At 40.9% G+C, this 26,876-nt stretch overlaps 1 protein-coding gene across 4 annotated transcripts in view; it reads right to left on the reverse strand.

Moving 5' to 3' along the window:
- Window positions 1–19,456: 19,456 nt before the first annotated feature.
- The window catches only part of macrod2 (mono-ADP ribosylhydrolase 2), a 459,456-nt gene continuing 452,036 nt past the window's right edge, over window positions 19,457–26,876 (reverse strand). For all 4 annotated transcript variants that reach the window (XM_061690718.1, XM_061690717.1, XM_061690716.1 and 1 more), the window contains 3 exons: window positions 26,647–26,682; window positions 23,799–23,870; window positions 19,457–20,454 (listed from right to left, as the gene is read on the reverse strand). In XM_061690718.1, coding sequence (XP_061546702.1) covers window positions 20,432–20,454; window positions 23,799–23,870; window positions 26,647–26,682 — 131 coding nt within the window. In that variant the 3' untranslated portion in view covers window positions 19,457–20,431. The remainder of the gene's footprint in view (window positions 20,455–23,798; window positions 23,871–26,646; window positions 26,683–26,876) is intronic.

Below are 26,876 nucleotides of genomic sequence, written 5' to 3' on the forward strand. Positions count from 1 at the left end.
ATAACATGCCTCTACCTTGTAAAATTTTAAAGCCCTAACTTTGTTCTTCCATCAGTTTTACCTACCACCTACTTGCTTGTTTTATCAGATTACAAAATTATCAAATACGTGGCTGTTCCAGTTACATTATTTTGATGATTATTGTATTATTAATTTTAAGGATTTTAGTCATCTGAAATTCCTGTTGTTGTGGTTAGGTGCTTGTCAAGTTGTTTTTGATACTGAATGTTTTATGTAAAATTTTAAATGTTTCTGTGAATTTATAAATAAAGGTAACACCAAAGCTTTTGTGGACTCTATGGAGTTTATGATAACCCAATAAAATGTCTAAATCATTCAGCCAAAAAATTTTACTGCTTTCTCCATCTTTATCCCTTTCGATTTGAGATTCTTTGTCACACTCTAACTTAAAACCCTTCAGGATTGTTCCTCTATCATTTTGTTTAAACTTAGTTATCCATTTGTTAGACTTTTTTAAAATGTACCTCAAATCTTGAGGGACACTAATATTAAAGAGTTTCCACGTCTTGAAGTGGAAATATGATTTAAAAAATAAATAAATAAATAAAGAATGACGACTTCAATGGCCTTTTTTATACAAAGCTGGGTATCCGGAGCATCTGCCCACTCAAGTAACTTTATATTTAACCTGATTCTTAATGATATAAATCCAAACAAGTTCATCTACCATTGAGTCTATCACATAATACATTTACATTTTGGGAAATAGTTTTAAAAATATCCTTTTGGCATGCCAGGTTATGTTTTAGTGAACCGCCTCCCCAATTTTGACAATTCTTCCAAAATACATGGTTCTGGTCTACTGGCCTGCATAGGAAATAATGAAAAGTTGAATCAAGTCATTCCAGAATCAAACTGTTGCAAAGGAAGTTAAAGGGTGAGTACTTATTCTAGAAGTTGTATAAATCTTTTTATCACATTTATACCATTGTGTTTTATGTTGAGAACGCTCTATAAACCTGTCTTTCCAGACTGCGATTTACAGCCCGCCATAATAAGATTAACAAACACAAAAGGGTGCTTAAAAATAAATAAATCTCTCCCTGCTTGGTTTTCTATTTAAGGTCAAGGACTGACTCTTTTCTACTTTAAATCGGAAAACATTACTTATCGGACATTCAAGTCGACTTCATCGACTGGTTTGAGTGTGAGCTGGACGTGGCCACTTGCTGGGCTCCCACTGGTTAAAGGAAGTGGTTACTCTTGAACAGACAGCCGATCCACCTCCTATCCACTGCTCCGACTCTCGTCACACCTTATGACTTCCCAATGTGCTCTCTGGTCCGAAGACATGCCATCATTGACAGCCCATAACAGCATAATTTGTTTACCGTCTGCTTTGCAAGCGTGTGAATGTGACCCAGACAGTTCTCTCACTGCTTAATTGTTGATGGGATAAATCTTTTTGAGCCCATCTTAATCTTTCTGCTTGTCTGCAGTGGCCAAAGTGATTTCATGATTTACCTTTTCTGCTTTCCCAAAGCCTAATGCTGAGGAAATTGGTTTTGGTTATGTTTTAAAAAAATATAATTTCATGAGTGTTGGGGTAACTGCAGTTCAATTAATATAAATTATATGGATAAAGTGATAAACTATTCCCAAGGCAGCACAGAAGTCCAAAGGTTTTCAGGTGGTCTTGACAATAAAAGTGAATATTTTGTTTTCCTGTAGCGTCACATACCCCTGGACATATCTCCGGCCACCATGTTGGGGGGTCGACACATTTTTTCGTTCCGATGCTTATCGAGCGATTAAATAGATAAATTTGATAGCCAATGTAAAAAAAAAAAAAAAAAAAAAAGTTATTTGTCAAGGAAGAGATGCAGATTGTGGCTTTCACAAATCAGCAGAGTTGATATCACCCCGGTCAGGTACCCACTCCATACATCTGCGATTGTTCTGAACACTTTATTGAAGGTAAGCTTCAACAATTAGCAACATTAGAAAACAGGTGCTACATACTGTACAGATCTCCATTTTCAATTTGATTTCAGCACTCACTGTATTTTAAATCTTTTACTTTATCTTATGTTGGATATATTGGTCGATTGTTGCAGTGGTATTCTGTCACACGTACATACTGTACACTGTGAGAAATGTAGGATTCTTTGGCTACCAGAACGGCAGCTGACTCCCACCATGATAACCGCTATCTAGCCTGGAGGCTAATGTTGGGTAAAGTCCATTTGATGGCGGTGAGTTTCAGACCTGGGCCTTCAGAGACCTAAGCCATCTCTTAACACCACCCCATTGCAAAAGAATGTACAAAAATTCTATATAACTATAAATGGCATTAAAGAAGAAACGGAGGCATTTCTCATCTCTGGGGATGAATACCATTATTACTACAGCAAGAAAAACTGTTACCTTGATCTTCCACTACATCACCTCCAAACAGCTCCAAACCTGTATGGAGGTTGTAGTGCATACACTACAATAATCGCAGCTCACAATCAATATGTATTCAATAACATGACAAAAACATTTTTTCAAACAAAATGAATCATAATCACCGGAGATGCTGATACAGATTCAGAGACCTCCTTCCTTTTCTCCTAGCTGACATGTTCAATGCTGCTTTGAAAGTGTGCAAAAATCCTTTTCTGGGTTGAAACAACCCAGACAGCAACTATGTTGGTTAACCTAGCCTCACAAAGTTGAGTTTTTCTTGAAATGTGCGCCTGGAAAATGAATTTTGAATCATGTCTGACATCATCCTCCCCAATAAATCCATCTCAGGTGCATATTCAGCTCAACTAGTCAAAGGTGTAAGCATACGATTTAGCTGAACCAATCAAAGGACGGAAAAATGCCTTCGGCGCTCAGCCTTCGCAAAGGTGAATCTAAAATCTGACTGGTTGGGGGAAAAAAAAAAAAAGAAAATTATTGTGTGTGTGTGTGTGTGTCGTTCATATTTTGATCTTAAACCCAAATGTCTTCAATATACAACAAAAACGAAGGAATTGACCTTGCCGTTTCAATTTGTTGGTTTAACAATGCCATAACATCATACAGTATTTAACTAGAAGGTCGCACAGTATACCACAGACCTCCATCAAGGCTGAACTATTAATTACAGTGAAAATTCAAAAAGCTTTATATTTGGGTTTATTTGTCCATTTCTTTGTTAGTTGGAAAACGACTTCCTGATTAACAGACAGGGGGGGCCCCTATAGGATTTTGGGTATTGAACAGTTCCAGTGGAATCATACTGTCTCCCAAAACAATGAAACAATGTACCCTTATCTAGATCATCACAAAAATGGATGAAATATAATGGGTTATTGAAATGTAATGTAAACTACAAAGTTTTGTGGGCATTTTGTTTTGTAATTTGTGTTCTATTGTTTTCCAAGTCATTTTGACGACTGCAAAAAAAGGTCATTATAAAAACAAAGCTCGTGGTGAAGTGGTGCACAGTGGCCATGTGTGCATACTGTATAAACGTAATTAAGAAATTGTTGCTAGCTATTGGATCTTGTATGTTAGGTACTGTAATGTCCTTGGGATAAGCCTTCCATTGAGTGTTTTCTTATGACAAAGCTGAGGCTTGTAATGTTTCTTGTTAGTTTAGTGTCAAAATCTTGTGGAGTGAGAAATAAAGCACATCATCGGGAAGAGGTTATGTGTAAAGTTTATTCATTACACCAGTCACAAGTTGCATGACCAGTTTTTTTTCTTGTTCAGCTGCATGGCCTTGCAGAATGGTGGATCTGTATGCCTTTTGTGCATGAACAGTTTAGCTGTGCAACGGGAGTTTGAAATACTCCCTCTGCTTATTTTAAAATGTTTTAATTATTCAGATGTTTATTGAAAATGCAGCTGGACACAAAAGGGTTTTAGAGGACAGACAGAGGGACAGCGTGGACAAGGGGGAAAGGGGTGTGAAACACAGCAGAACAATAGTCTAGATATTTGTGGACCAGCAACATTACAACAGTCAAATCTTGTTCTTATTTGTGGATGAGTGGGGGGTGGGTGGGGGGGGGGCAGTGAGGACATGCAACAACTAACCAAGAGAACAAGATGAGATAGGACAGAAAAGGGCACAGTAGGACAGGATGTGGGGAAATAAACTAGGCAGTGCTACTGATGAGTGGTGCGGTGGGATTATTATTATTTTTTGCATCTAAACACCTGTAAGAACCTGTGTGTTGATATGTTAGTATAACCTGTGCTGTTATTGGTGGTCCCAGCACAAGCAATTAAACACTATAGCGTGTCTATTGAACTTATTAGTGAATGAACACCCTATCACATGCATGTTAGTTAACTGGTGTACGGAGTTGCTGAGCCGGCACATTGAGGAAGAGTGGGCCCCCGGCCCCCTCCATCCATAAGGGGGGGGGGGGGCACGCCAGTGACCCCATCCAGCAGGGGACCCAATTTGGGGGACGCCACCCACGCCCCAGGACCCAGAGAAGTCCCTAGCACAACCGAAGCGACCCGACCAGTCCCAAAGGAAGGGGCACAAGAGCTGGACCACCACCCCTCACGCCCAATACCCCCCACCCTCCACCAAGTCGCCCCACTAGTGCCCCCCCCCCCCCCCCCCCCCCCCCGGAGAGCATGGGGGCCCCAGCCACTAACAGGATCCAATGCAGGAGCATTGGCAATAAAGAAAAGAGAATAGCTGTGAGTAAATACCTGGAGCCACTCGCTTTAAAAACCGAAGACCAAGTCCCAAACCTTGGTGTTCTGATAGATTCCGACCTGACTTTCAATAGTCACATCAAATCAATTACTAAAACTGCCTTCTACCGTCTGAAGAACATATCCAGAGTGAAGGCTTGCATGTGTCAAGCAGACCAGGGGCCTCATGTACAAAGACTTGCGTGGATTTCCTACTAAAACATGGCGTATGCTCAAATCCAGAAAACGTCGTACGCACAAAAATATTCAGATGTATGAAACTCTGCCTACTCACGAATCCAAGCACATTTCCTTCGTACATTCCAATCAACGTGGAAATGAGCGCACATGTTGGATTAGCTGACTCCTCCCTGTCCACGCCCACATTTGAATTTACACACTATATAGATAAACGTGATATGACACAATTGGGTGTGAGATTTGGCCAAGACTTGTGAGAGCCTTGACAATATTTTTATTCAATATTTTATAAGATTGTTTTTAGAGGTACATTTTCATATTTTTTTTTTGTATTTGTTTAAAGCACTTTCAGATGCACTTGTGCTCTACAAATAAAGTCGACGAGTAAAGATTTTACCGTTGACAATCATGAATGAAATGGTTCAACTCATAAGCAGTATTTTAATGTAACAGTAAAAAAAAAACAAAGGGTAAATAAGGGAATATTGTTTGATGAAATGAAAAACAGTCACATAAAAAAAATAATTCCTTAGCTTTACACCTGTGGTTGGCTTGCACACTGATGTGGGTGCAAAGTTGTATGCGCACCATTCAAAACCAGGGAAGCTGTCGAGGAACCCCTCGACTGTAATAATATGGCCCCTATGGGCTGTGAGCACTACATGTATTAATTTTTAGAGCAATCCGTTTCGAAGCTTAGGTGATGCAATGTTTCAGGCAATGCTTTATCAGCATTCCTTTTCTTTTTATGACTTTCTTTCAGAAAAAAAACAACTATTTTAATTACTACAAAGGTTTGAACCTTACCTGTCCAATACACTTTTATCACAAACCCCATTGAATAACATGCATAATTAAATGTTCTGTACCTCAAAACCACTCCAACTGTTGTGGATGAATCCAATTAAAGCAAAAACAAACAAATGAACACAACAAATTGCTGAACATTGTAATCCATTAGTAAATGTCACTGCATTACGCATTGTAAAATAAGAATCAGAATCATTATTTGCCAATTATGTCCAAAAAACACACAAGGAATTTGTCTCCGGTAATTGGAGCCGCTCTCGTACGACAACAGACAGTTTTGAGAAATAAAGACATTGAGGAAAACAGTCACTGAACAATAAAGGGTTGCTAGTTATTTGGTAATAACGGTACTTTTTTTTTGTGACAATTTTGCAAAAAGATGCAGGGTCCTCTAGCACTTAGAGCAGTTCGAATGACTAATATTACAATAGTCCGGTGCAATGACCATTGTGCAAAGGGCTAGCATTCAAACCCCCATTGAAAAGTAATATGTATCAGCAATAAATCATGCTTATCTGGCACAGTGTGAGTGGCACCAGCAAATGAAGTGTATGGAGGTGATGAGTGCTCACCACAGCTCTGCTCAAGAGGCCGGCAGCCACATATTTACGACAATCCCTGTACAAACAGGACAAGGCTGTTTCCCCAAACCTGCCACATTTTACTTTTATGGGATGTTGTGGAGAGCGGTGACAGCATCAGACTGCTGAAGCAGGCATTGCGAGATCCTTCTCCACCCCTCCTGTGTCTGGGCTCACAGCATCCTATTGGCGCAATTAATCAAATTTTGGAAGTTAACTGTTAACAGGAGACATCGCTGTGCTATAAATTGTATTGGAAATACATAATCTGTCAGCAACAAATACAACTACATGCTGTAGTTTGTTCATGTTGGAATAGTAATCACTGCTTGTGACTAGAGGTAGTGGCTCCCACGAGTGATGTGAGGGAGTCCAAAATAATGAAGAATCCATTCGGGATGCGCCATTCAGCAGGTTTCTTATTTCCACCAAAGCTATTTCCTGCATGCCATGCACTCCATCTACAACCTTGTGTATATCTTTCATAACTCATAAAGCTCAGTGCACTTTTGAAAGGATTGCACATTTCCATGGAGGTCGACACTGCCCGTGCTCCATATTTCATGGGATTGTTATGAGATGCCACCTCCGCTTCAAACATGAGGAGGACGAGAACTTGCTCATTACTACCCATTTCTTTAGCCTCTCCTCAGGACATTGACCGAGAGAAGGCGTATTTCCACCTAATTGCTGGTGATGTTGCTTCTGCTGCCATTTAGTATTTTAATATAGCCCTTCCCTCTAAAAGAGAGGGGTGCAGTGCAAAGTTGTACCTCACTACAGGGTCCAAATTACTCCTCAGAAGTAGGCACACACTCCTGTGCAGTGCCATGCCACTGTTAAGGCCAAACAATTTGTCCAACATGAATAGGTTCCCTGGAGACTGTCTTTAAGTGTTAAATGACCTGGATGAACCCAGTACTAGTCCACGGCTGGGAGATTTTTAAGGCTTGGATGGCTCACACTTACACCCTCCGCACAGCCATTTGAAGGCTCTTTATGCAAATTTGAGGTAATCCAATTTTTCTCACAGCTTCTCTCTCAGCCCCCTTGAGGGACTCCAGTGGTCACTCTCATCACTCCACAACAAGCCTACGCAGGCATGGCGTTAGTGTGGACTTGCCTGGTATGTCATATACTGTATGCTATTTATATCCAACGAATGAGGCATTTTCTTAGTAGTTAAAATTGGGTTAGGATGTTGATTGTAATTCTGCAAAACGTTTCTCAGCTTGAGCTTCAAGGGATAATAGGCTATCAAGTCCAAACGACACTGTGACAATGCATAATGCTACTGATGTGTGTGGTTGCATTTAGACACAAAATTAAGACCCCCCCCCCCCCCCAGGCTCGAAGAAAGCCACACATTTTTGCTCTACTCACAATATTGAAAGCTTTAAGGGTGACTATTTCCAATAGAATGTATCTTGTCCAGCAGGGGGCAACAATGAGCTACTGGTTCACACACTGGCTTCCTCCCTTTGCTTTTCCCCTTCCTTGTTTCATAATAGGTTTGTGGCATGCCCTCCAGACATCTGCTTGGTTGTAAAGGGAATGGATAAATAAAAACAAAGGCCTGTGAATGAAGCTCCAATCATTTATGTTCCATGCAAATACATCTTCGGTTTCAGTACTATAATCCTTATTGGTACATTTATTGTTTGTGTCAGCGTTTATGTTGAGGCTCATCCTACATTATATCTTTGCAAAAATAATGAAAATAAAAAGAGGTCATTCAAGGAAAGAAAAGTGAGGATGGAGTGAAGTTATAGGAAAGAAAAGAAAGCATGCGTGAAGCCACTGTACGATACAGACAACAGATTATTAATGAATGCTTCTTTAGGATGTGAAGTGAATTGATTCACCCTCGAAGCATGGCATACACGAAACACCCCTCCCCCCGTCTTGCAGACTCACCGTGGGGCATTGCTCGTGCTGGTGGTGGGAATTCACTGCCCTCTGTCATTTCACCTTAGTTTTAATCACTTCTAATTATATCCACTGCTGCACAATAAACATCCAGACATTGGCTCTTTTAATCAGGTTCGTTTCTCTGCTTTATGTTGTGTATTTTTATTTTGCTCTCCTCTGCGACCGCCTTAACTAAAGTAGTTGTGTAAGTGGGCTTTTTGGTTGTGTGTCTGTTTCGGTGTTCTCCCTGAGCCTGAAGACAGCGTGTGCTATGGTCAGGGGTGGCAGCTGCTTCTCTCTGCCCTGCGTTGTTCCAAAGAGGCTGGGACCGCTGGAGTGTGACCAGCTTCTAAGCCGCCTGCAGGCCTTACGACCCACCCCCGCTCTCCTTTACCCTCTCTGCAGCATGGTCTGCCCTGCTACTTTGCTTGTGGCCCTCTCTCTTTTTAGACTCATGAAAACCTGCTTAGCCCAATTAGAAGCAGCCGCCAGCTGGGCATCCCCCTCCGTTCTCCCATCCTCTTCCTCTGGCCCTCTTCCTCTCCAGTAGTGTCACGCTGGAGCGCACGACAATTGGAACCTTCTCATGTCTGTAATCATGCCAAGCTGATAGGCATACTTTTGGTAACAGTGGATGCTGTGACATGCTGAGACAGATGCTGCATTTTGTTGAAGTCTTGGACCAAGGAGGCCGGCGATATAAACAGTCCGTAATTGGGTTCATTCTCTGTGAATGGACTCTACTTTTTAAGTCTTACTCCGCAAATTGGTCCAGCTGCATGGACAGTGTGGTTGGAGGAATGTAGCATTACTTAAAATATATAATTTGAACATTTTGTTATCTCCCAATACAGCTGTACATTGTAAGTATGTTGTTAACACGCAGGACATGGTTTACATTATCTGTCATTTCTTCAGTGTTGTTCTGTTCCATTAAGAAAAACAATTTTTAATAATGTGAGGGGTGTTTTGTGAGGTACTGTATGTGCTGCTATTGAGCTGACTTCGCACGTGCCGAGGAGGAGGAAATGGAGGAAAAGAAAATCACCCAGGAAGACCGGTGCGTCTCGCTTCTGTGGCCGCCTTAGGGTGCACCATGGTTGGCCACAACTCCACCAATGGCCCGCTGAATTTTAATTGAGACAAAGTATGGGAAAATTGTCCTGGTGCGGCTGCATTGCCTCTCTGTGGCCTGTGAAAATGTGTGCATTGCTCGGAAGACACGGGTAGAGCATGGACTTTGACCAGGAGTCTAGGTTAAGGCAGGCACATATTCGATTGACAGCTGAAGGTGCTACAGGATGTGTTTTCAGTTCCATCAACAGACACGCCCACAGCATGTGAAAGCTGAGAGAATGTCTCAATTCTTCACCATTTTGAAGCCTTATTTCATCCACTTGGTGTTTTTTTTTTTTTTTTTTTTAATTCATTAAAATTTGAAATTTTAACAACAGTCTATTTGTGACTTGACAGGGGCTTTACAATGCAATACAAGGAGTGCTCCCTTCAAACTGGCATTTGGCATAAATTCAATTCCCGGCCCCGCCTGTGTGGAGTTTGCATGTTCTCCTCGTGCCTGCGTGGGTTTTCTCCGGGCACTCTGGTTTCCTCCCACATCCAAAAAACATGCATGGTAGGTTAATTGACAACTCTAAATTGCCCGTAGGTGTGACTGTGAGTGCGACTGGTTGTTTGTTTGTATGTGCCCTGCGATTGGCTGGCGACCAGTTCAGGGTGTACCCCGCCTCCTGCCCGATGACAGCTGGGATAGGCTCCAGCACGCCCGCGACCCTAGTGAGGAGAAACGGCTCAGAAAATGGATGGATGGATGAATGGATGGATGGTTGAACTCATAAAGGGATGAACAGCCACTGATGCCGGTTCCCCATTCAAATGAAGAAGCTGGATGTCATCTATTTGTCTGTCTGACTTTGGAAGCTTGAAGATCACTTTATTCCTCCTCTAGTGGATGTTCTCTGGCATGTTGAGCAAAAGCAAAGGCCATAATTGATTTCTCGCTGTTCTCTGGACTCCACCTATCTCTCGCAGGTGCTGGGTACGTGGCCCCTCAGTGAGACAGATGAATAAAAAAGACAGAGCATAAAGTTTATAGCCGAGAGGCGGTGGCGCTGGCAGACGGTCAAACTGATAAAGGTCTTGAACATGGTGGTTAGCTTTTGAATTGGCTTCTAAAAGGAATTGGACACAATACACACTGACCAGCCACACTGAAAGCCAATATTTCTGACTCCTCAGACAGGAGTTGGGGAGACGTGTGGAACATGAGAAATGCCGAAGTTCAATACTGACAGGCTAGAATGAAAGATCATGGAACAAAGATGCAAAAATAAATGATGAACTGAATACGTGATGATTAACATTAAATATGCCTGTTTTAGGCATTTGTTGAGTTGTTGGGAAACTATGGTATTTTGTGACAGGCAAGCGTAAAAAGTGGCATCAATTGAATCATCACTATCATCATCTTAGAATCCTGCTTGTCGCATGGGTCAGGCAACTTGACAACAACGCTAAATTAACCACATTTTATAATGTGCCTAAAGCTGATGTGCAAAAAGAAATGAATTAACACCAAGACGGCGATCTTGGCACCCGTGAAAGTTCAGTTTTCAGTAAGCATTAAAGTGTAAGCTATTCAGCTGAATGAGGATGACACACACGTCAATAGTAGAAAGCATTAGGACTTGACAATCAAGAAAGAAAGCTAACACGACCTTCACCCAACATCAGCCTTACGGTAATGACTATGTATGCCTATATTGGCATCTAGCCACACATCATCTTTGAATGATTGCTCCTTAAATGGCACATAAAAAAATTACATGCTGTGTTGAAGAGATTTTCCTGCTAACCTTGATGCTTGTGGTGTTATGGAAATCTCATACATTACCAGAACCAGTAGGAGCTGGCAGCAGAAAATAAGGACTCCTGGTGGGAAGGAGCAGGACACTCATGTGTCAATGAATAACACATATACTCAGATTTGGGGAGTAAAGGCCTCTTGATACTCCAGCGGTCGCGCGGCTGACAATTGCATCACGTGACCGACGAATTGCCCCGCGCGGCCCATCTGCGTAGCTTGACGCGCACACGACAAAAATTGTTGCTGCGCGTCCAACGCCGCGGAGATCATCTATGGTGATTGGTCCGTTTTAGTCACATGCTGTGATGACGTACTCGGCGTGTCCCTTGGTTCTACATACCATCTACGCCGCCACCTTCTTGATCGATTTTGCAGCATAATTAAACGTATCATCTGGTCATCTAGGTCCATTTGTTCTAGCAGACACTGTTCCACGGTCGCCATTGTTGTTGCTTTGTTCCTTGTTACGGAAAGTAAAGTAAAAACGGCTACCGGAAATGGCCAAAAAAATGCAGAGGAAACTCCACCCTGTGGCGTCCTAGCCAATACCAGTCGTAGCGAAACCCCCGACTTGGAGGAGAACTGCAGTACATTTTCAAAACTGTGCACGTGGGTTGCGCTCGAGTATAAAGGCCAACTACGCGATGGGACAGCCGCAGTGACGTCAGCGTGGTCGCCATCCGCGCAAGTATAAAGAAGCCTTAACTCGCTACATTTACTCCGTTACATTTACTCAAGTAACATTTTTGATAAACTGTACTTGTCAGAGTACTTTAAATGCACCATACTTTTTACTTTTACTTGAGTATTTATGTGAAGAGCGATCGATACTTTTACTCTGATTGACATGCTTTTCGCTGCTTTTATTTTCAGGTGTGTGTCGACTCCCATATGTTATTTTTTTTAATTTTATTTGATGTTCATGCTCTGATTAAAAAAAAAAATCAGAAGTTACTCAAGTAAAAGAGCAATAGTCGAAAATCCATTTACCTGATTGTGAATGCCCTCATTTACCATACAGCCTGTTGCTATGGCTACAATTCTCAGTCACACTTGGAGTACTGCAGATGCTTGGAGCTGTCAGTCAGTGATAACAGCCAAGAAGCTGAAACACAATCAAGCTCATCTGTTTTCTTGTGATGGGATCTCAGGTTTGTGGTGTAAAATAATCAATTTGATGTAAGGCATCCTGGCACGGTCAACAATCAAACTAAAAAGGCAACAAATTAGTCACACAGGAATCCGTGTTGAATTTCAGCAGACTTTTATACGAAGTTGGTGGTCTCTTTCCTGGTAATGTCGCTTCGTGGTGGCAGCCAAGAACTTGTGGTCGGCTTGATCACACATGCAGACAATTCCGCAAGGACTCATTTGAATACAATAGCTGCAAGACTTGTTTTGTTAATGATTTATATATATATATATTTTTTTTTGCATGAGCAAATTAAAATAAATCTTGCACATTTTATGAATCATGACAATATCCACATTCAAGAGTGAGTTTTCTACATGTTTAAGGATTTTATTAATATTATATATTGTGTTGAACATATCCACAATTATCTGTATATTTCAATATACTGCTCTAAGGTATCACGCTCAAGCTGGACCGATTTCAACCTTGAGACGAACTTGAGTTTCAGGACCCAGTACTCACAGGAGCAGTATGCTTCAAGCGGGGTACATGTATGCCTAGTCACTGATGGTGTAGTGGTACACTCGCCTGACTTTGGTGCGGGCAGCGTGGGTTCAGTTCCCACTCAGTGACGGTGTGAATGTGAGTGCGAATGGTTGTCCATGTCTATACGTGCCCTGCGACTGACTGGCGACCAGTTCAGGGTGTAGTCCGCCTTTCGTCCGAAGTCAGCTGGGATAGGCTCCAGCGCCCTGTGACCCTAACCAGGATAAGTGGTGTTGAAAATAGATGGATGGATGGACATGTATGCCTATAGATTTTTAACCAATTTTTGAAATGTGCGAGACCACTGTATGGTGGAGCCGAGATGACAAACACAACACATCACACACACAATGATATCTTCACCGATAATTGTAAATCTCCTCCTAAACTTGAGCCATATCGATCTGTTTCACCTCACAATCAGAGTCCGTGGACAGAAAAATAAGGATTTGTCGTTGTAAATATTGAACAGGTTTAACATTTACGATTGTTGACCCTGACCCTTTTACAAGCAGATTGGAGAGGAAAAATCATTCTGAACATAACCCACGCAACAGGACAATCAGTCAGGATAATTTTCTACAAACACCTTTTCACTGCAGCCACTTAATGGCAGAGCACTTCAGCACAGTCACTTACAGGGCAGAAACTAGCAGAGCAGTAGGGAAGTGGCAAAGGTCAGTTTGGAAACATGTTTCAGGTTTTCTAAAGCCAGTCTGAAAAAAAAAAAATCATGGTCATTGCACCGGACTATTGCAATATTAGTCATCCGGACTGCTCTAAGTGCTAGAAGACTCCGCATCTTTTTGCACAATTGTCACAAAAAAAATAAAATAATTTACCGGCATTACCAGATAACTAGCATATACAAACAGTAAAATGACCAGACAATGCTTCGAACACTCTAGTTTTGCCAGTGTTTAAAAGATACATCTATTAGCGTTTGGCCTCTCAGTGCGATGTTGTTGGCTAACAAATGCATCTTCACTGCAGTAAACACTAATGTGCTTCCAGAAATGATGTTGTTTTGTTCAAGCAATGTCCTCTGCATTGACTGAAGACTGAACGCGACGATACGCTTCAATTTACATTGACTCTGTGATGACAGGCAATGCTGTTTAACAATGGCACTGATAACAAAGTAGATGTCACTACTGAGATGTCACTGCTGAATCATTTTTCAGGATTCATGACTTTTTGCCTGTTTGAAACTACTTTTATGTACATTTATTTTGCTCTCACCGAAGGTGATGTTTGAAAGAACATTTGAAGATTTCAGCAGCTTTTCAACCGCAAAATAGGAACAGCTAAGGATAAGGTAATGGTAAGCTTACTGGATACTTAAATATGAAAAATGATATGAAAGTGATAGCAAATTTACAGATACTCAATAATGAATCTGTCGGTAAGTGCTATCTTACTGTATGTTGTTGGCATGACTTTCAACACCACGTCACAAATGCAGAGAGTGAGCCTGTTCTTCAAATTGTGATCCAATTAAAATGACAATGTGTGAGTACTTAAGGTGTAAAAATAGTTAGCATTGTTGTCAAACCTTGATAGTATAAAACTTCCCTAGCAGTGACTGTTTTTTTTTTTTTTTTTTTTTTTCTCAGACTGGCTTTAGAAAACCGGAACTTCATGAAACATGTTTCCAAACTGACCTTTGCCACTTCCCTACTGCTCTGCTAGTTTCTGTCCTGTAAGTGACTGTGCTGAAGTGTTCTGCCATTAAGTGGCTGCAGGAATCCAGGAAAAATGCTGATCTTCCCTCAGCATAACTTTTAAGTCACTACTGATTCTTTATCACAGTCCCGTGCTCATGTGCTTTAATCAATAAGGAAATAAAATAACTCCACTCCAAAAATGTGTTGCAGCCTGCAGTATGTTTGCAGCAGTGACTGATTGGCTGCAATGCAAATTAGATGAAAATTCCATTCAAATTTGTCTTGCTCTAACTATGAGCAATATTACCTGAAACTTTGGGGAAGAAGTGTAAAAACTGCAAAGGAATAAGAAATTGTAATGAAAAACGACTGACCTTGGTTACTTTCAGTACTACATTCAATAGTTCAGTATATATTAGGTATGTTTAAGAGTATAAAAGTGTTTAAATCAGGAATCAACATTTTTTGTTTAAAAAGAAAAATATTTTCAGCCAAGCCAATACAAGATGACAAAATGCTGAGTAAGTCTGTCAGCTCCTCTAACATCCTGCTGTATTCTTTGTTTATTTTTACTTTTGTAATATTTAATGAATGCCCAATTGCGTTCCCGCCCTGCCCCAGTTGGTGGCGCACCGGAAATGACGTAGAAGGAAATGACGGCACGGCAATGAGGCATTTTGCCGAGCAATGGGCAGAGTGTGGTTGTAAAACACTCACAAAAAATATTATTTTGCGTTTCTGTAGCATAAAAAATTAATACAATAATTACTGTGAAAACGAAACAATAATAAACATTTTTGACTTTCACACTTTTCAAGAAGCCGTTGGCTGCCAGCAGCGGTGTTGGGTGTTCATGTGTTCACAATCCAGCACTCCTCGTCCTTACTGATCTGTATATATTACTTTTGTTGATCTAATTTCTTAACGTGTGTGTGTAATTTAACTTGGCAGTGGCCCAGCGACGATGTTTGCGAGAACTTTTATCCACTTGATTATAACTTTGAGTTACATGGCGCCGTTTTCGCAATGCCCAAAAATCTGGAAAACTGAAATGGTGATAAACAGTTCAACATTCTACCTCCACAGTTGAGTACTAAATAGTACTGATGAAAAAGGTAATAATTAAAAAAAAGGTTCGGCAAACTGTGGTGAGGATGATTCTGCAAGTTACAGAAAGGTTGAGAATAGAAGGAAAATCCCTTGGAACCAAATATAAATCCTCATGGGGGGACCTTACAAATGTAATAATTGCTGCCCTTCATCATTTAATTCCTTTCAACCCATAAAACAGCTTCAGAATTTCCCCGATAAAAGGCTGCGCACACCTTAGCTTCATCCTCTGCTGAGTTTTCTTATTTTCCTTAAAGCACTCTGATCCGAGCTTTGTTTTGTTACTGGCAACATGAGGGAAGTGGATTCAGCTGTGCATGTCACTCTTGTGCATTGTCACTAAATGATTTTCTGTGAAAGCAGAAGGGAAATCATTGGACAAATCTCCAAACGATTCCCATGCCCTACATTGCTGATTGGTAATGAAAGTTATTATGATTTTTATAGACAAGAAAATAAAGCTATGTGATACTGAATGACTGGCCTTATCTTTGCTATGGCAACAATGGTAGTAAAACTTTGCTGTTCACCTGAGTCAGCACATTATTATCACGTTGATAATTAGAGCAACAAAAGGGAAAGGGACAAGGACAGAATTAGTTTATCTAATTCTTTTCTCTTGTGTTGTCACAAGGGGCCATCAGAACCAGACAAATGGCCCTTTTTTTTAGTCAGACAATAAATGTGATCCGCGTCCTGCGCTGCGGGACTTGAATCGACACATTCCCTCTCTCCCTTGTTCAAAGCAGCACTGGAGCTCCTTTCAACAGTTTTCAGAGCATCTCTACACCTTTGAAGGCAGGCATCCATAATGAGTGGCGTCAATTTTAAGCCCAATTAGAGTGTTTATTTCAGCTTAGTTCACTTATGGTGTTGCCTTTGCCTCTTGTGGGGTGCTGATGAATTTTCATGAAGGACAAACACTGTACTTCAGATAAAAAACGTTTATCTTGTGCTGGGATTTAAGGCTTTAGAGCTGGAATTATTTCTCCCCAATTTGTTTGCGCTGTGTTAACATCAAGCGTGGCGCAGACTCGCTATGGTGTGGCATTGGTGGGGGCTGGTAATGCATGTTTAGATGGGACCCTCAGAGCTTTCATGTGGAAAATGGAATAAATGGTGCACATCGCATATCAACGAATGGCACCTTGATGAGACCTGTCAGATAGAAAGTGACACAAACATGAAAGCTACATGTGTCAATCAATGCTCTTCAAAGCTTGTCACAAACATGAAATATGTGAACATGCAGATCTGTAGGATTTCTTGCTGCCAATGTTACTATGCACTGACGGATGAACAATTTCTTCCATGGTAATTCCAACATTGGAGCAAATCGAATGCAGGCCCGTGGGCTGTTTTTGTGCAAGAGGCACTTTGTTATTGTAGCACTGAAGTGGCTGTTATGCCAAAGAGCCCGTGCTCAGCAACAGGACGATGGAGCCGTTTCCCCTGACACTGATCTATGGCGTCGATTCAGGGAACCCTCGGCTTGGACATGCAACATTTAAATGAAGTCATTAACATTTAAACTCTCTTTCTTCCAGGGACAATCTGTCCTGACATCCGCTTGGCCTTTCTGCAAGTTGGTGGAACATAAATATGGAAGCTGCCAAAGGGGTGTGAAAACTTACCTGTCAGCTTTTCACCAGAAACCTTTTGGAGGCCCCTTTTGTGCTTTTATATGATCTTGTAACAACTCATCATATAAAAAATGACCCAAAATAAAAAAGAAATAAAAAGAAATCATTGCAGACTGAGCAATGACAATAAACATTGTAATCCCCCCATCCCCCCCAAAAATAACCCAACAACAACAACAAAAAACACAATAATTAATAAGTACTCCATGGATTCAGAGCTGCAGCAATATCTTGCCAATTTAGGTGCTAAACCAGCACTATTATGTTTCTTGTGTATGTAAAATTGGGACTAGTGGGTTAGTGGTGGGACTTGAATGTCTCATCTTCAGACAAAATTGCTAAAGACCGTTAATCAGGGGCTCCTCCACATCCACATGTAACTAAATGCATTTCCTCAAGTACTGTACTTCATTTTACGTTGCATTTTGCTGTTATTAATTTCTGTCTGCATGTGTTAATGTCAAACAAAATATCTTCAAAATATCAAGCTGAATTTGTAATCAGAGATGGAGTGCATGAGCGTGTGTGTGAGAGATGTCACTGAGTAAGGCAGACGAAACAGGAAAAAATGGCTAAATGCTATTTCATTCCAACTAAAGCGCTTATAAAGTGCAACAAACATTCTTAATGCTACATTTGTGAATGAACTTTAAAATTTGTTTGGCAAAAAAAAAAACTGAAAACCACAAGTAAGACATTTCCTGATGTAAAAGCAAAAAAAAAAAAAAAAAGTAATATGTAGGAATGTAGAGTGTTTAAGATATGGTTGAATATAGTATTTCATACATTTCTGAACCGGTAAGCCGGTTCAAATTTGGGCACAAAATGTTGCCAATTTCAGTTTGAAATTCCCCATTCCTGCTCAAAATTGTATCGTAGAGCTGATGGACATTCAAAGAGTCTCCATAAAAACCCTTCACATGTTGGATGTCTCTGGAAAAGACATACACTTTTACCTCTTTCTTGTTTTCTTGACATAAGCAAGTGATTTTGTCTTGATTCTATGACAGTGATTTTTCTTTTTTCTGTTTAATTAATTATTATTATTTTTTTTTTTACATTTTATAGGATGAATATCCTGTAAATAGAAAAAAAAACTAGTGATGACTATTTTGAGGGGTTTTTATTTGTCGTGCATGCTTTTCTCCTGCTTGGCTCGTGAGTCAATAATAAAAAATAAAATTAACAAAAACATTTGGCAGGCACATGAGCTATAGTAGTTATGGTTGCTCCAGCTCCAAATATTGGAGCTTACTTCGGTACTTCAATCCATCCATCCATTTTCTGAGCCGCTTCTCCTCACTAGGGTCGCGGGCGTGCTGGAGCCTATCCCAGCTGTCATCGGGCAGGAGGCGGGGTACACCCTGAACTGGTTGCCAGCCAATCGCAGGGCACATAGAAACAAACCAACAACCATTCGCACTCACAGTCGTGCCTACGGGCAATTTAGAGTCTCCAATTAATGCATGTTTTTGGGACGTGGGAGGAAACCGGAGTGCCCGGAGAAAACCCACGCAGGCACGGGGAGAACATGCAAACTCCACACAGGCGGGGCCGGGGATTGAACCCGGGTCCTCAGAACTGTGAGGCTGACGCTCTAACCAGTCGTCCACCGTGCCTCCACTTTGGTATTTGTGGTTTTTAATGTATCTTTAGTCCAAATGCGCCAACAACTGGACTAATACAACTGCAGATAAAAGTGGTGGCTGTCTCATCATGTGGCTTTTTTTTTTTTTTGTAAAGTGCCAGTGTTATTCAAGTTGCAATGCCAAATTTAAAGTGCCATCATTATAAATGACCTTCACGGTGAATCTGGTCATTGAACTAATACGTTTTCCAAGTCTATGAATCACTCACTTAAAAGTTGAGGCTTCACTCCCTTGACCTGCTAGCACTGCAGGTAGAAAAATCGCTGGTGAAGACAGCAAACACAAACTGATGCTTTTTTCCCCCCTTCATTGGATGATGCGACAATCTTGTTGATGTCCAACGCTACCACCAGAGGCACTCATATCAAGACTTGCTGGAGTTTCTCAGCGGGTTTCTGAGGTGAGAAGGTCTGTCAGACATTTCCTCTCATTTGATTCAGAGGGACGCCTGAGAGGTAGCATGCAGGAGATCACAGGACACATTAATTATTCGTGTCTACCCAGAGCTGCCCGACTGATTGCTCTGTTACAGCGGCTCGTGTATAATGTATGAGTTGATGTAATTTTAACTGTACCCAATGCAATCAGAATTAAATAAAACAAGAGATCCTGTCATCAGGCAACATTAGATGTGTGGCATTAAAAAAACGAGACACAGCTCCCATTTCAATCTTTATTAGTTCTTTCAGTTATATTTTAGCAAAGCAAACATCAAAGTATGAAGGCATCTTTTATACAACTCTAACTTATTTGATCATCAGTGTGGCACCACTGAAAGTGAGCCATAAGGAACATTAAACTAAAAATCATTTCAAAGAACTCAAGAACAATCAACAGGTACAAGCCATTTGATGACTTATAAATGACAAAAATAAAATCTGAAAAGAAAACCTAGAATGAATACTTGGACCATCTCCTTAACTCTGTGATAGCGATTGCATGTTTGATGTGAAATAAGGCAGATTTTTCCACAATATTTGACAATCTGAAAAGGAGACAAGCAGAAACGACTATTTTTGTAAAACTAATTTGCTGGCATGCACAGGAAACGGTGAAGAAAAGGCAAAGGGGGAGAGGGTGTCGAAGGTAGGAGAGGGAGATGTCGAGTTCATCTGTTAGAAGACAATCATAATTTTTAGACTGGGAGGGTGTTGAGAAGTTAAAAAAAAAAAAAAAAAAAAGGTTGATGAGAAACCTTGGTCTAGATCAAGGTAGCTTGAACTGAAGAATTGTTTATGGGCTATCTAAGGGAAATATGTGACTCTCTGAACCTGAATCGGACAGCCAGCAAGTTGGTACCATGTTCTCTCAGTGGGCGTGGCTCTAACAATGAGACTCGTTTCATTTCCTCACATTCAACTGGCACAAAGGCATTGCGATGACACATTGAGGCAAGGCTCGTCTTTTCTGGTTGATATGTTCAAGTCCCCACGGAAGGTTGCGTACACACATAACTTTAGGGCTAGGGGTTGCATTAACAAATAAGGGAAGGGCAAGACAAAGCTGAAAATGCGAACGAATGGATCTCTTGAACCCGTGACAGCACCCAAACCGCAATTGGGCTTGTCTGATTCTATTGTGAATGGCCTCCGCTCAGTTTGCTGGCTGTCATATGAGGTTGATTGTCCTTCCCTCAGGCGGTCATTCTTTCTTCTCAGCAGCATCTACACAGACAAAATGTTTTTTTTCACAATTAGGATTGTCGCAGAGTTTCATTTCTGTTTCCCAAATACATTTACTATATATGTACAATAGTACCTCCTTTATGTTTTTCAAACTTGCAGACATAAGGTCTGACTATCCATCCATCCATTTCCTGTACCGCTTTATCCTCACTAGGGTCGTGGGCGTGCTGGAGCCTATCCCAGCTATCTTTGGGCAAGAGGCGGGGTACACCCTGAACTGGTTGCCAGCCAATCACAGGGCATATATAAACAAACAGCCATTCGCACTCACATTTACACCTATGGGCAATTTCGAGTCTTCAATTAACCTACCACGCATGTTTTTGGGATGTGGGAGGAAACCGGAGTGCCTGGAGAAAACCCACGCAGGCACGTCGAGAACATGCAAACTCCACACAGGCATTGAACAAGCATTTTCTTGTTTAGAAATTGCCTCTGAAAACACGTACAGTATTTTATATTTTTTAAAATAATATATCTAATGAGATTGCTTACCGCCAAGAGCATATTGCTCGTCATGATGCCCGCTGGCCAGAGGCAGAGGTGTAATGTATTTGTTTATGGAGTAAATAGTGACTAGAATACAAATGAGTAACATTTCCAGTCGCTTATCTAATATGTTCCATGTAGGAACTTGGTGCGTCTCTCTACTGTAACGAAAAATCTGAATACAAATATGACCAATGTAATTTTTTACTAGCTATCCGCGACACACTTTTGGGTCCCAACCCGCCAGTTGAGAATCACTACTCTTGACCAGTCTCAAACTTCTTACACCAAGTACCACCTAAAAAAAATACTTAGCCTCCCAAGTACCGCCATCATGACCAACATAATAATACATGGTAGTATCTTAGCACTTTTGAGAATCACTGCTCTTTACCACTTGTCCTCATTAATAATAATGCATACCACATATATAGTGCTTTTCAAGACACTCAAAGACGCTTTACGGTAACGGGTGAGCTGGAAGCAATCTTTAGTTTTAAATCCCACCTACTGACACCAAACAATTTGCCTGTGCTCTTTTATTATTATTATTTTTTTAATATTATACAGTAGACTGCCACACAAACTGCTCACAGTTGCTACCTATTATTCACCCCCCCTCCCCCTGGAAAGCCCTCACGATTAAATCAGATTCCCATTATTTGACTTAATATATAACCCCAATTCCAATGAAGTTGGGAAGTTGTGTTAAGCATAAATAAAAACACAATACAATGATTTGTAAATCATGTTCAACCTAATTTACTGTTCAAACTGATCAACTCTATTGCTTCTAGCAAATAATCATTAACTTAGAATTTTATGGTTGCAACACGTTCCAAAAAAGCTAGGACAGGTGGCGAAAAAGATTGAAAAAGTTGAGGAATGCTGATCAAACACCAGTTTGGAACATCCCACAAGTGAAAAGGCTAATTGGGAACAGGTGGGTGCCATGATTGGGTATAAAAGGAGCTTCCCTGAATTGCTCAGTCATTCAAAAGGAAAGATGTGGCTTTGTGAACAAGTGCGTGAGAAAATGGTCGAACAGTTTAAGGACAATGTTCCTCAGCGTACAATTGCAACGAATTTAGGGATTTCATCATCTACGGTCCATAATATCATCAAAAGGTTCAGAGAATCTGGAGAAATCACTGCATGTAAGCGGCAAGGCTGAAAACCAACATTGAATGCCCGTGACCTTCGATCCCTCAGGCGGCACTGCATCAAAAACCGACATCAATGTGTAAAGGAATTCACCACATGGGATCAGGAACACTTCAGAAAACCAATGTCAGTAAATACAGTTCAGCGCTACATCCGTAAGTGCAACTTGAAACTCTACTCTGCAAAGCAAAAGCCATTTATCAACAACACCCAGAAACACAGCCGGCTTCTCTGGGCCCGAGCTCATCTAAGATGGACTGATGCGAAGTGGAAAAGTGTTCTGTGGTCCGACGAGTCCACATTTCAAATTGTTTTTGGAAATTGTGGACGTCGTGGAAAAGAACCACCTGGACTGTTATGGACGCAAAGTTCAAAAGCCAGGATCTGTGATGGTATGGGGCTGTGTTAGTGCCAATGGCATGGGTAACTTACACATCTGTGAAGGCACCATTAATGCTGAAAGGTACATACAGGTTTTGGAGAAACATATGCTGCCATCCAAGCAACATCTTTTTCATGGACGTCCCTGCTTATTTCAGCAAGACAATGCCAAACCACATTCTGCACGTGTTACAACAGCGTGGCTTCGTAGTAAAAGAGTGCAGGTACTAGACTGGCCTGCCTGCAGTCCAGACCTGTCTCCCATTGAAAATGTGTGGCGCATTATGAAGCGTAAAATACGACAACGGAGACCCCAGACTGTTGAACAGCTGAAGCTGTACATCAAGCAAGAATGGGAAAGAATTCCACCTTCCAGCTTCAACAATTAGTCTCCTCAGTTCCCGAATGTTTATTGAATGTTGTTAAAAGAAAAGGTGATGTAACACAGTGGTAAAGATGACCCTGTACCAGCTTTTTTGTTGCAGCCATACAATTCTAAGTTAATTATTATTTGCTAAAAACAATAAAGTTTATCAGTTTGAACATTAAATATCTTGTCTTTATAGTGTATTCAATTAAATATAGGTTGAACATGATATGCAAATCATTGTATTCTGTTTTTATTTATGTTTAACACAACGTCCCAACTTCATTGGAATTGGGGTTGTAAAAAAGCCAAATGCGGAACACATGCAGACATCCGAATTCTAGTACCCTGTAGAACTACTTTATTCAAATTACATGCCCTGTTATTATGCCCAAATCTCAGTGGGGACCTGAGAATAACAGCGTGGTATTTTTATCAAATATGATTTATTGGGATAATTATTGCCCCTACAGTCTGTCTTGTCCGCACCTTGGAATATTATGTATTGCACACTTGATTTATTGAACGCTTGATCGTAGAGTTTGCAGGCAATTTATCACACTCAATCTCCACAGACATGCTGACACATTTATACCGAAATGCCAGGGTCATAGCTGTGGACCTGAAATGGGGTTGGGAGGTGCATTTACAAATGCATTTGGCCCTGAAGACTGCCTGCCTGATGTCTTTGCCTGCTAAAACTAAGAGATGGAGACAGATGAGGAGGAGAAGATGAGCTCTGCGGGAGGACACGAGGAGGGTGAAGCTGTGTCGCGCTCGGCTGGCTGCGCAGCGTGGATCGGCAGATTTGGCTAAATAATTCCAAGGAAGCCACAGGATGGAGTGAATTTTAAGTCAGCAGCTGTGGCTCCTTTTGGAGTGTTCTGAATAAATGTGAATACATCCTCCATGTTTTTCTTACCTTTGGACTTAATGCTGTCAGTCAGATTGGATTCAGGTTCCTCTGAAGTCTCAACATGATTATGTATCCCCTCTAAAGTGAACAGAGAAGTGGGAGTGAAAAGGGAAAACGACAACATAGGTCAGGGTTATCAAACTTACGGCCCGCGGGCCAGAACCGGCCCATCAGGGGGTCCAGTCTGGCCCTTGGGGATGGAGAACACATTCACTGCTATTTTTCAATAAAAGTAACTTTTGTTGCTATTTTTTCCCACTGGAGGGTGCACTGACAACAATTAAATGACTGATGCACTTGTGAAGGCCAAACGATGCCAGGTTTCAGGAGCACACTAATATAAAATGGTGTGCCATCTTCACAAGACATCCATCCATCCATTTTCCGAGCCGGTTCTCCTCACTAGGATCGCGGGCATGCTGGAGCCTATCCCAGCTGTCATCGGGCAGGAGGCGGGGTACACCCTGAACTGGTTGCCAGCCAATGGCAGGGCACATACAAACAAACAACCATTCGCACTCACATTCACACCTACGGGCAATTTAGAGTCTCCAATTCATGCATGTTTTTGGGATGTGGGAGGAAACCGGAGTGCCCGGAGAAAACCCACGCAGGCACAGGGAGAACATGCAAACTCCACACAGGCGGGACTGTGAGGCTGACGCTCTAACCAGTCGGCCACCGTGCCGCCCTTCACAAGACAATTCTGTGAAAATAAATACCTCCCGTAGAAATGTTTTAAGACATTGAATATTACAAAATTTCACTCAAAACCTGGTTTGTTGGAAACCTTTCTTTTTTTTTTTTTCCCCTCCCCCATGCACTGCCACAACTTAAAATTGGATGTATGCATTTACAAAGGATGCATAACACAATGGTGCATGCTCACTGATTCATAATACTGCTGAAAAAAAATTTGTGTTAAAAATTTTAGACTGCTCATACGATTTGCAACTAAATTTGCAACAAGATCATAATGAATAAATGTGAATATTTTCCGAAAGTACTTGCTGGTAAAAGTGTGTTCCTTCTTGTAGCCTTGATGCAAATATAAACTGTGATTCTTTATGTAGCACAGAAGCAAGAAAAGTGTAATAGAGCAGTGATTCCCAACCAGGGGTACACGAGCTCATTGCAGGGCTACTTGGAACCAGGCTTGGACAGGTGTCACGGAATACATGTACCAGTGTTACATAATCAGGATTAAAAAAAATAAAAAATGTAACTGCTGTCCGGTGCAGTTACTGAAAAAGACATGTAATCAGCTTACAGGTAGATTTATTAAAAACTATTATTATTATTTCACAGGATTACATTTTTAATGTTGGGAGAGAAGAGGCTTGCTGTTGATTAGAGCACTCGCCCGCTTTCACACTGGCAGGCCGAGCAACCTTGTCAGGAGTTTAGCAGAGCAAAAAGTGGGCATAACATACAGTACCTGTGCAGTAGTTACATGGACTGCAGCCACCACGGTCACTAGCTGAATGGCTGTTATCGTCCCAAAAGCTGCTCGTTTAAAAGAGAAGGAATGGACCGTGACTCTGGACCGTATTCACTGGAGGACTTAATCATTTTGATAATATTAACAAAGGCTTTCACTATGATCATCCAGTCACAAATCACTCACTGCTTTGCTATTTAAACACCGTATTATCACTGCTAAACCTGTCAACGGGAAGTTTATCTGCAGTGACATCACATATCGCCGTCATGCATCATAATTAAATGTGTATGCGTGTGCGTGACCACTTTTTTCCATTTCACTCGTAATAAACATTAAGTGTATCTATGTAAGTAAGGTGTTTTGTTCTGGGACATTTCGAAAACAGCTCTCCTCAGGCAACGAAGCAATGGTTTAAAATATCCTGAAATTCATCCATCCATCAATATCTGCAGCACGGTGACCCAGTGGTTGGCACGTCTGCCGTATAGATCTGAGGTTTTGTATTTGTATTTGGGGTGCTCTGGCTTCCCCCCACATTCCAAAATCATGCATATCAAGCATTCATAAGACCGAAAAGACCAGATAAATATATATTGTAATATTTCATTTATTTTGTAATTTTTTTGTTTTCATATTTGGTGTTGGAGTAATAAAAAGCAATCAAGTTACATCAATATTATGGTACTTGGATCACATTACTAACTATATTTTTCAACAGGTAATAACTAACAGAATACATTTTTAATTTAACCCTCCCAACCCTGCGTGGAAAACATTTAATAATGTATTTCCAAGATGATAAGTAAATATTCCTAGTCATTTCATAAGCCCGTCAATAAAATGTTATGTATGCACTACAACTCGTTTACCTGTGAAGACAATAGCCTGTGGCACAGCCTTGCCAAAATCAAAACAGCCGCATACAGGCAAATATGGATAAATGGCTGAAACGTCCAGTTCCTCTGGATTCAGGAGAGGCTTCATATAACACTCGGTAAATGTAAAAATAATTTTAAATAGCAAAGGAAGGTTTATTATTTATTTTGTTAGTTTTATTTGTTATTTATTTTCAAGGCAACACATTTATTTTTGTATAATTTGCATTAAAAAGAAGACAATGCCTAAGAATTAAATGTTCAAATTAAGGAGGTGCAATAAAATGATTTTCATTCGATATGCAGTTGCGTTAAGTGCTACCAGTACTTTTCGGAGAATCATCATGTATGAGTGAGGAGGTACTCATGGTATGACAAAAATGTTAAGGGGGTACACAAGACAAAAAAGGTTGGGCAAAACTTGAATATAGGAAAGAACGTAGGCAGTGAATGGAGGTGTTGTTTTTTTTGCAATACATCACTTCAACAAAAGGGGGCAGGGTTGAGAACGTGAAAGAGAAAGTGATTTACTCACCTCCAGTGCTGGTGCCAGGTGCAGTTTCGGAGGCATCTGCAATGTGAAGCACATTTCACTCTTTGATGTAAATTAATTCAAATCATAAACGTATAAGTATTGCATAAGGCTATGACATTACATGTTTCACATCGCCACTTAATGGCCTCTCATGCCTGAAAATTCAGTGCTTTCCTTGAGAGGAAAGCAGAGAAAAGAGAGAAAAACCTAAGCGAGTAGGGAGAGAGATG

This window comes from Phycodurus eques, chromosome 11 (genome assembly GCF_024500275.1).
Source record: "Phycodurus eques isolate BA_2022a chromosome 11, UOR_Pequ_1.1, whole genome shotgun sequence".
Classification (NCBI taxonomy): Eukaryota; Metazoa; Chordata; class Actinopteri; order Syngnathiformes; family Syngnathidae; genus Phycodurus; species Phycodurus eques.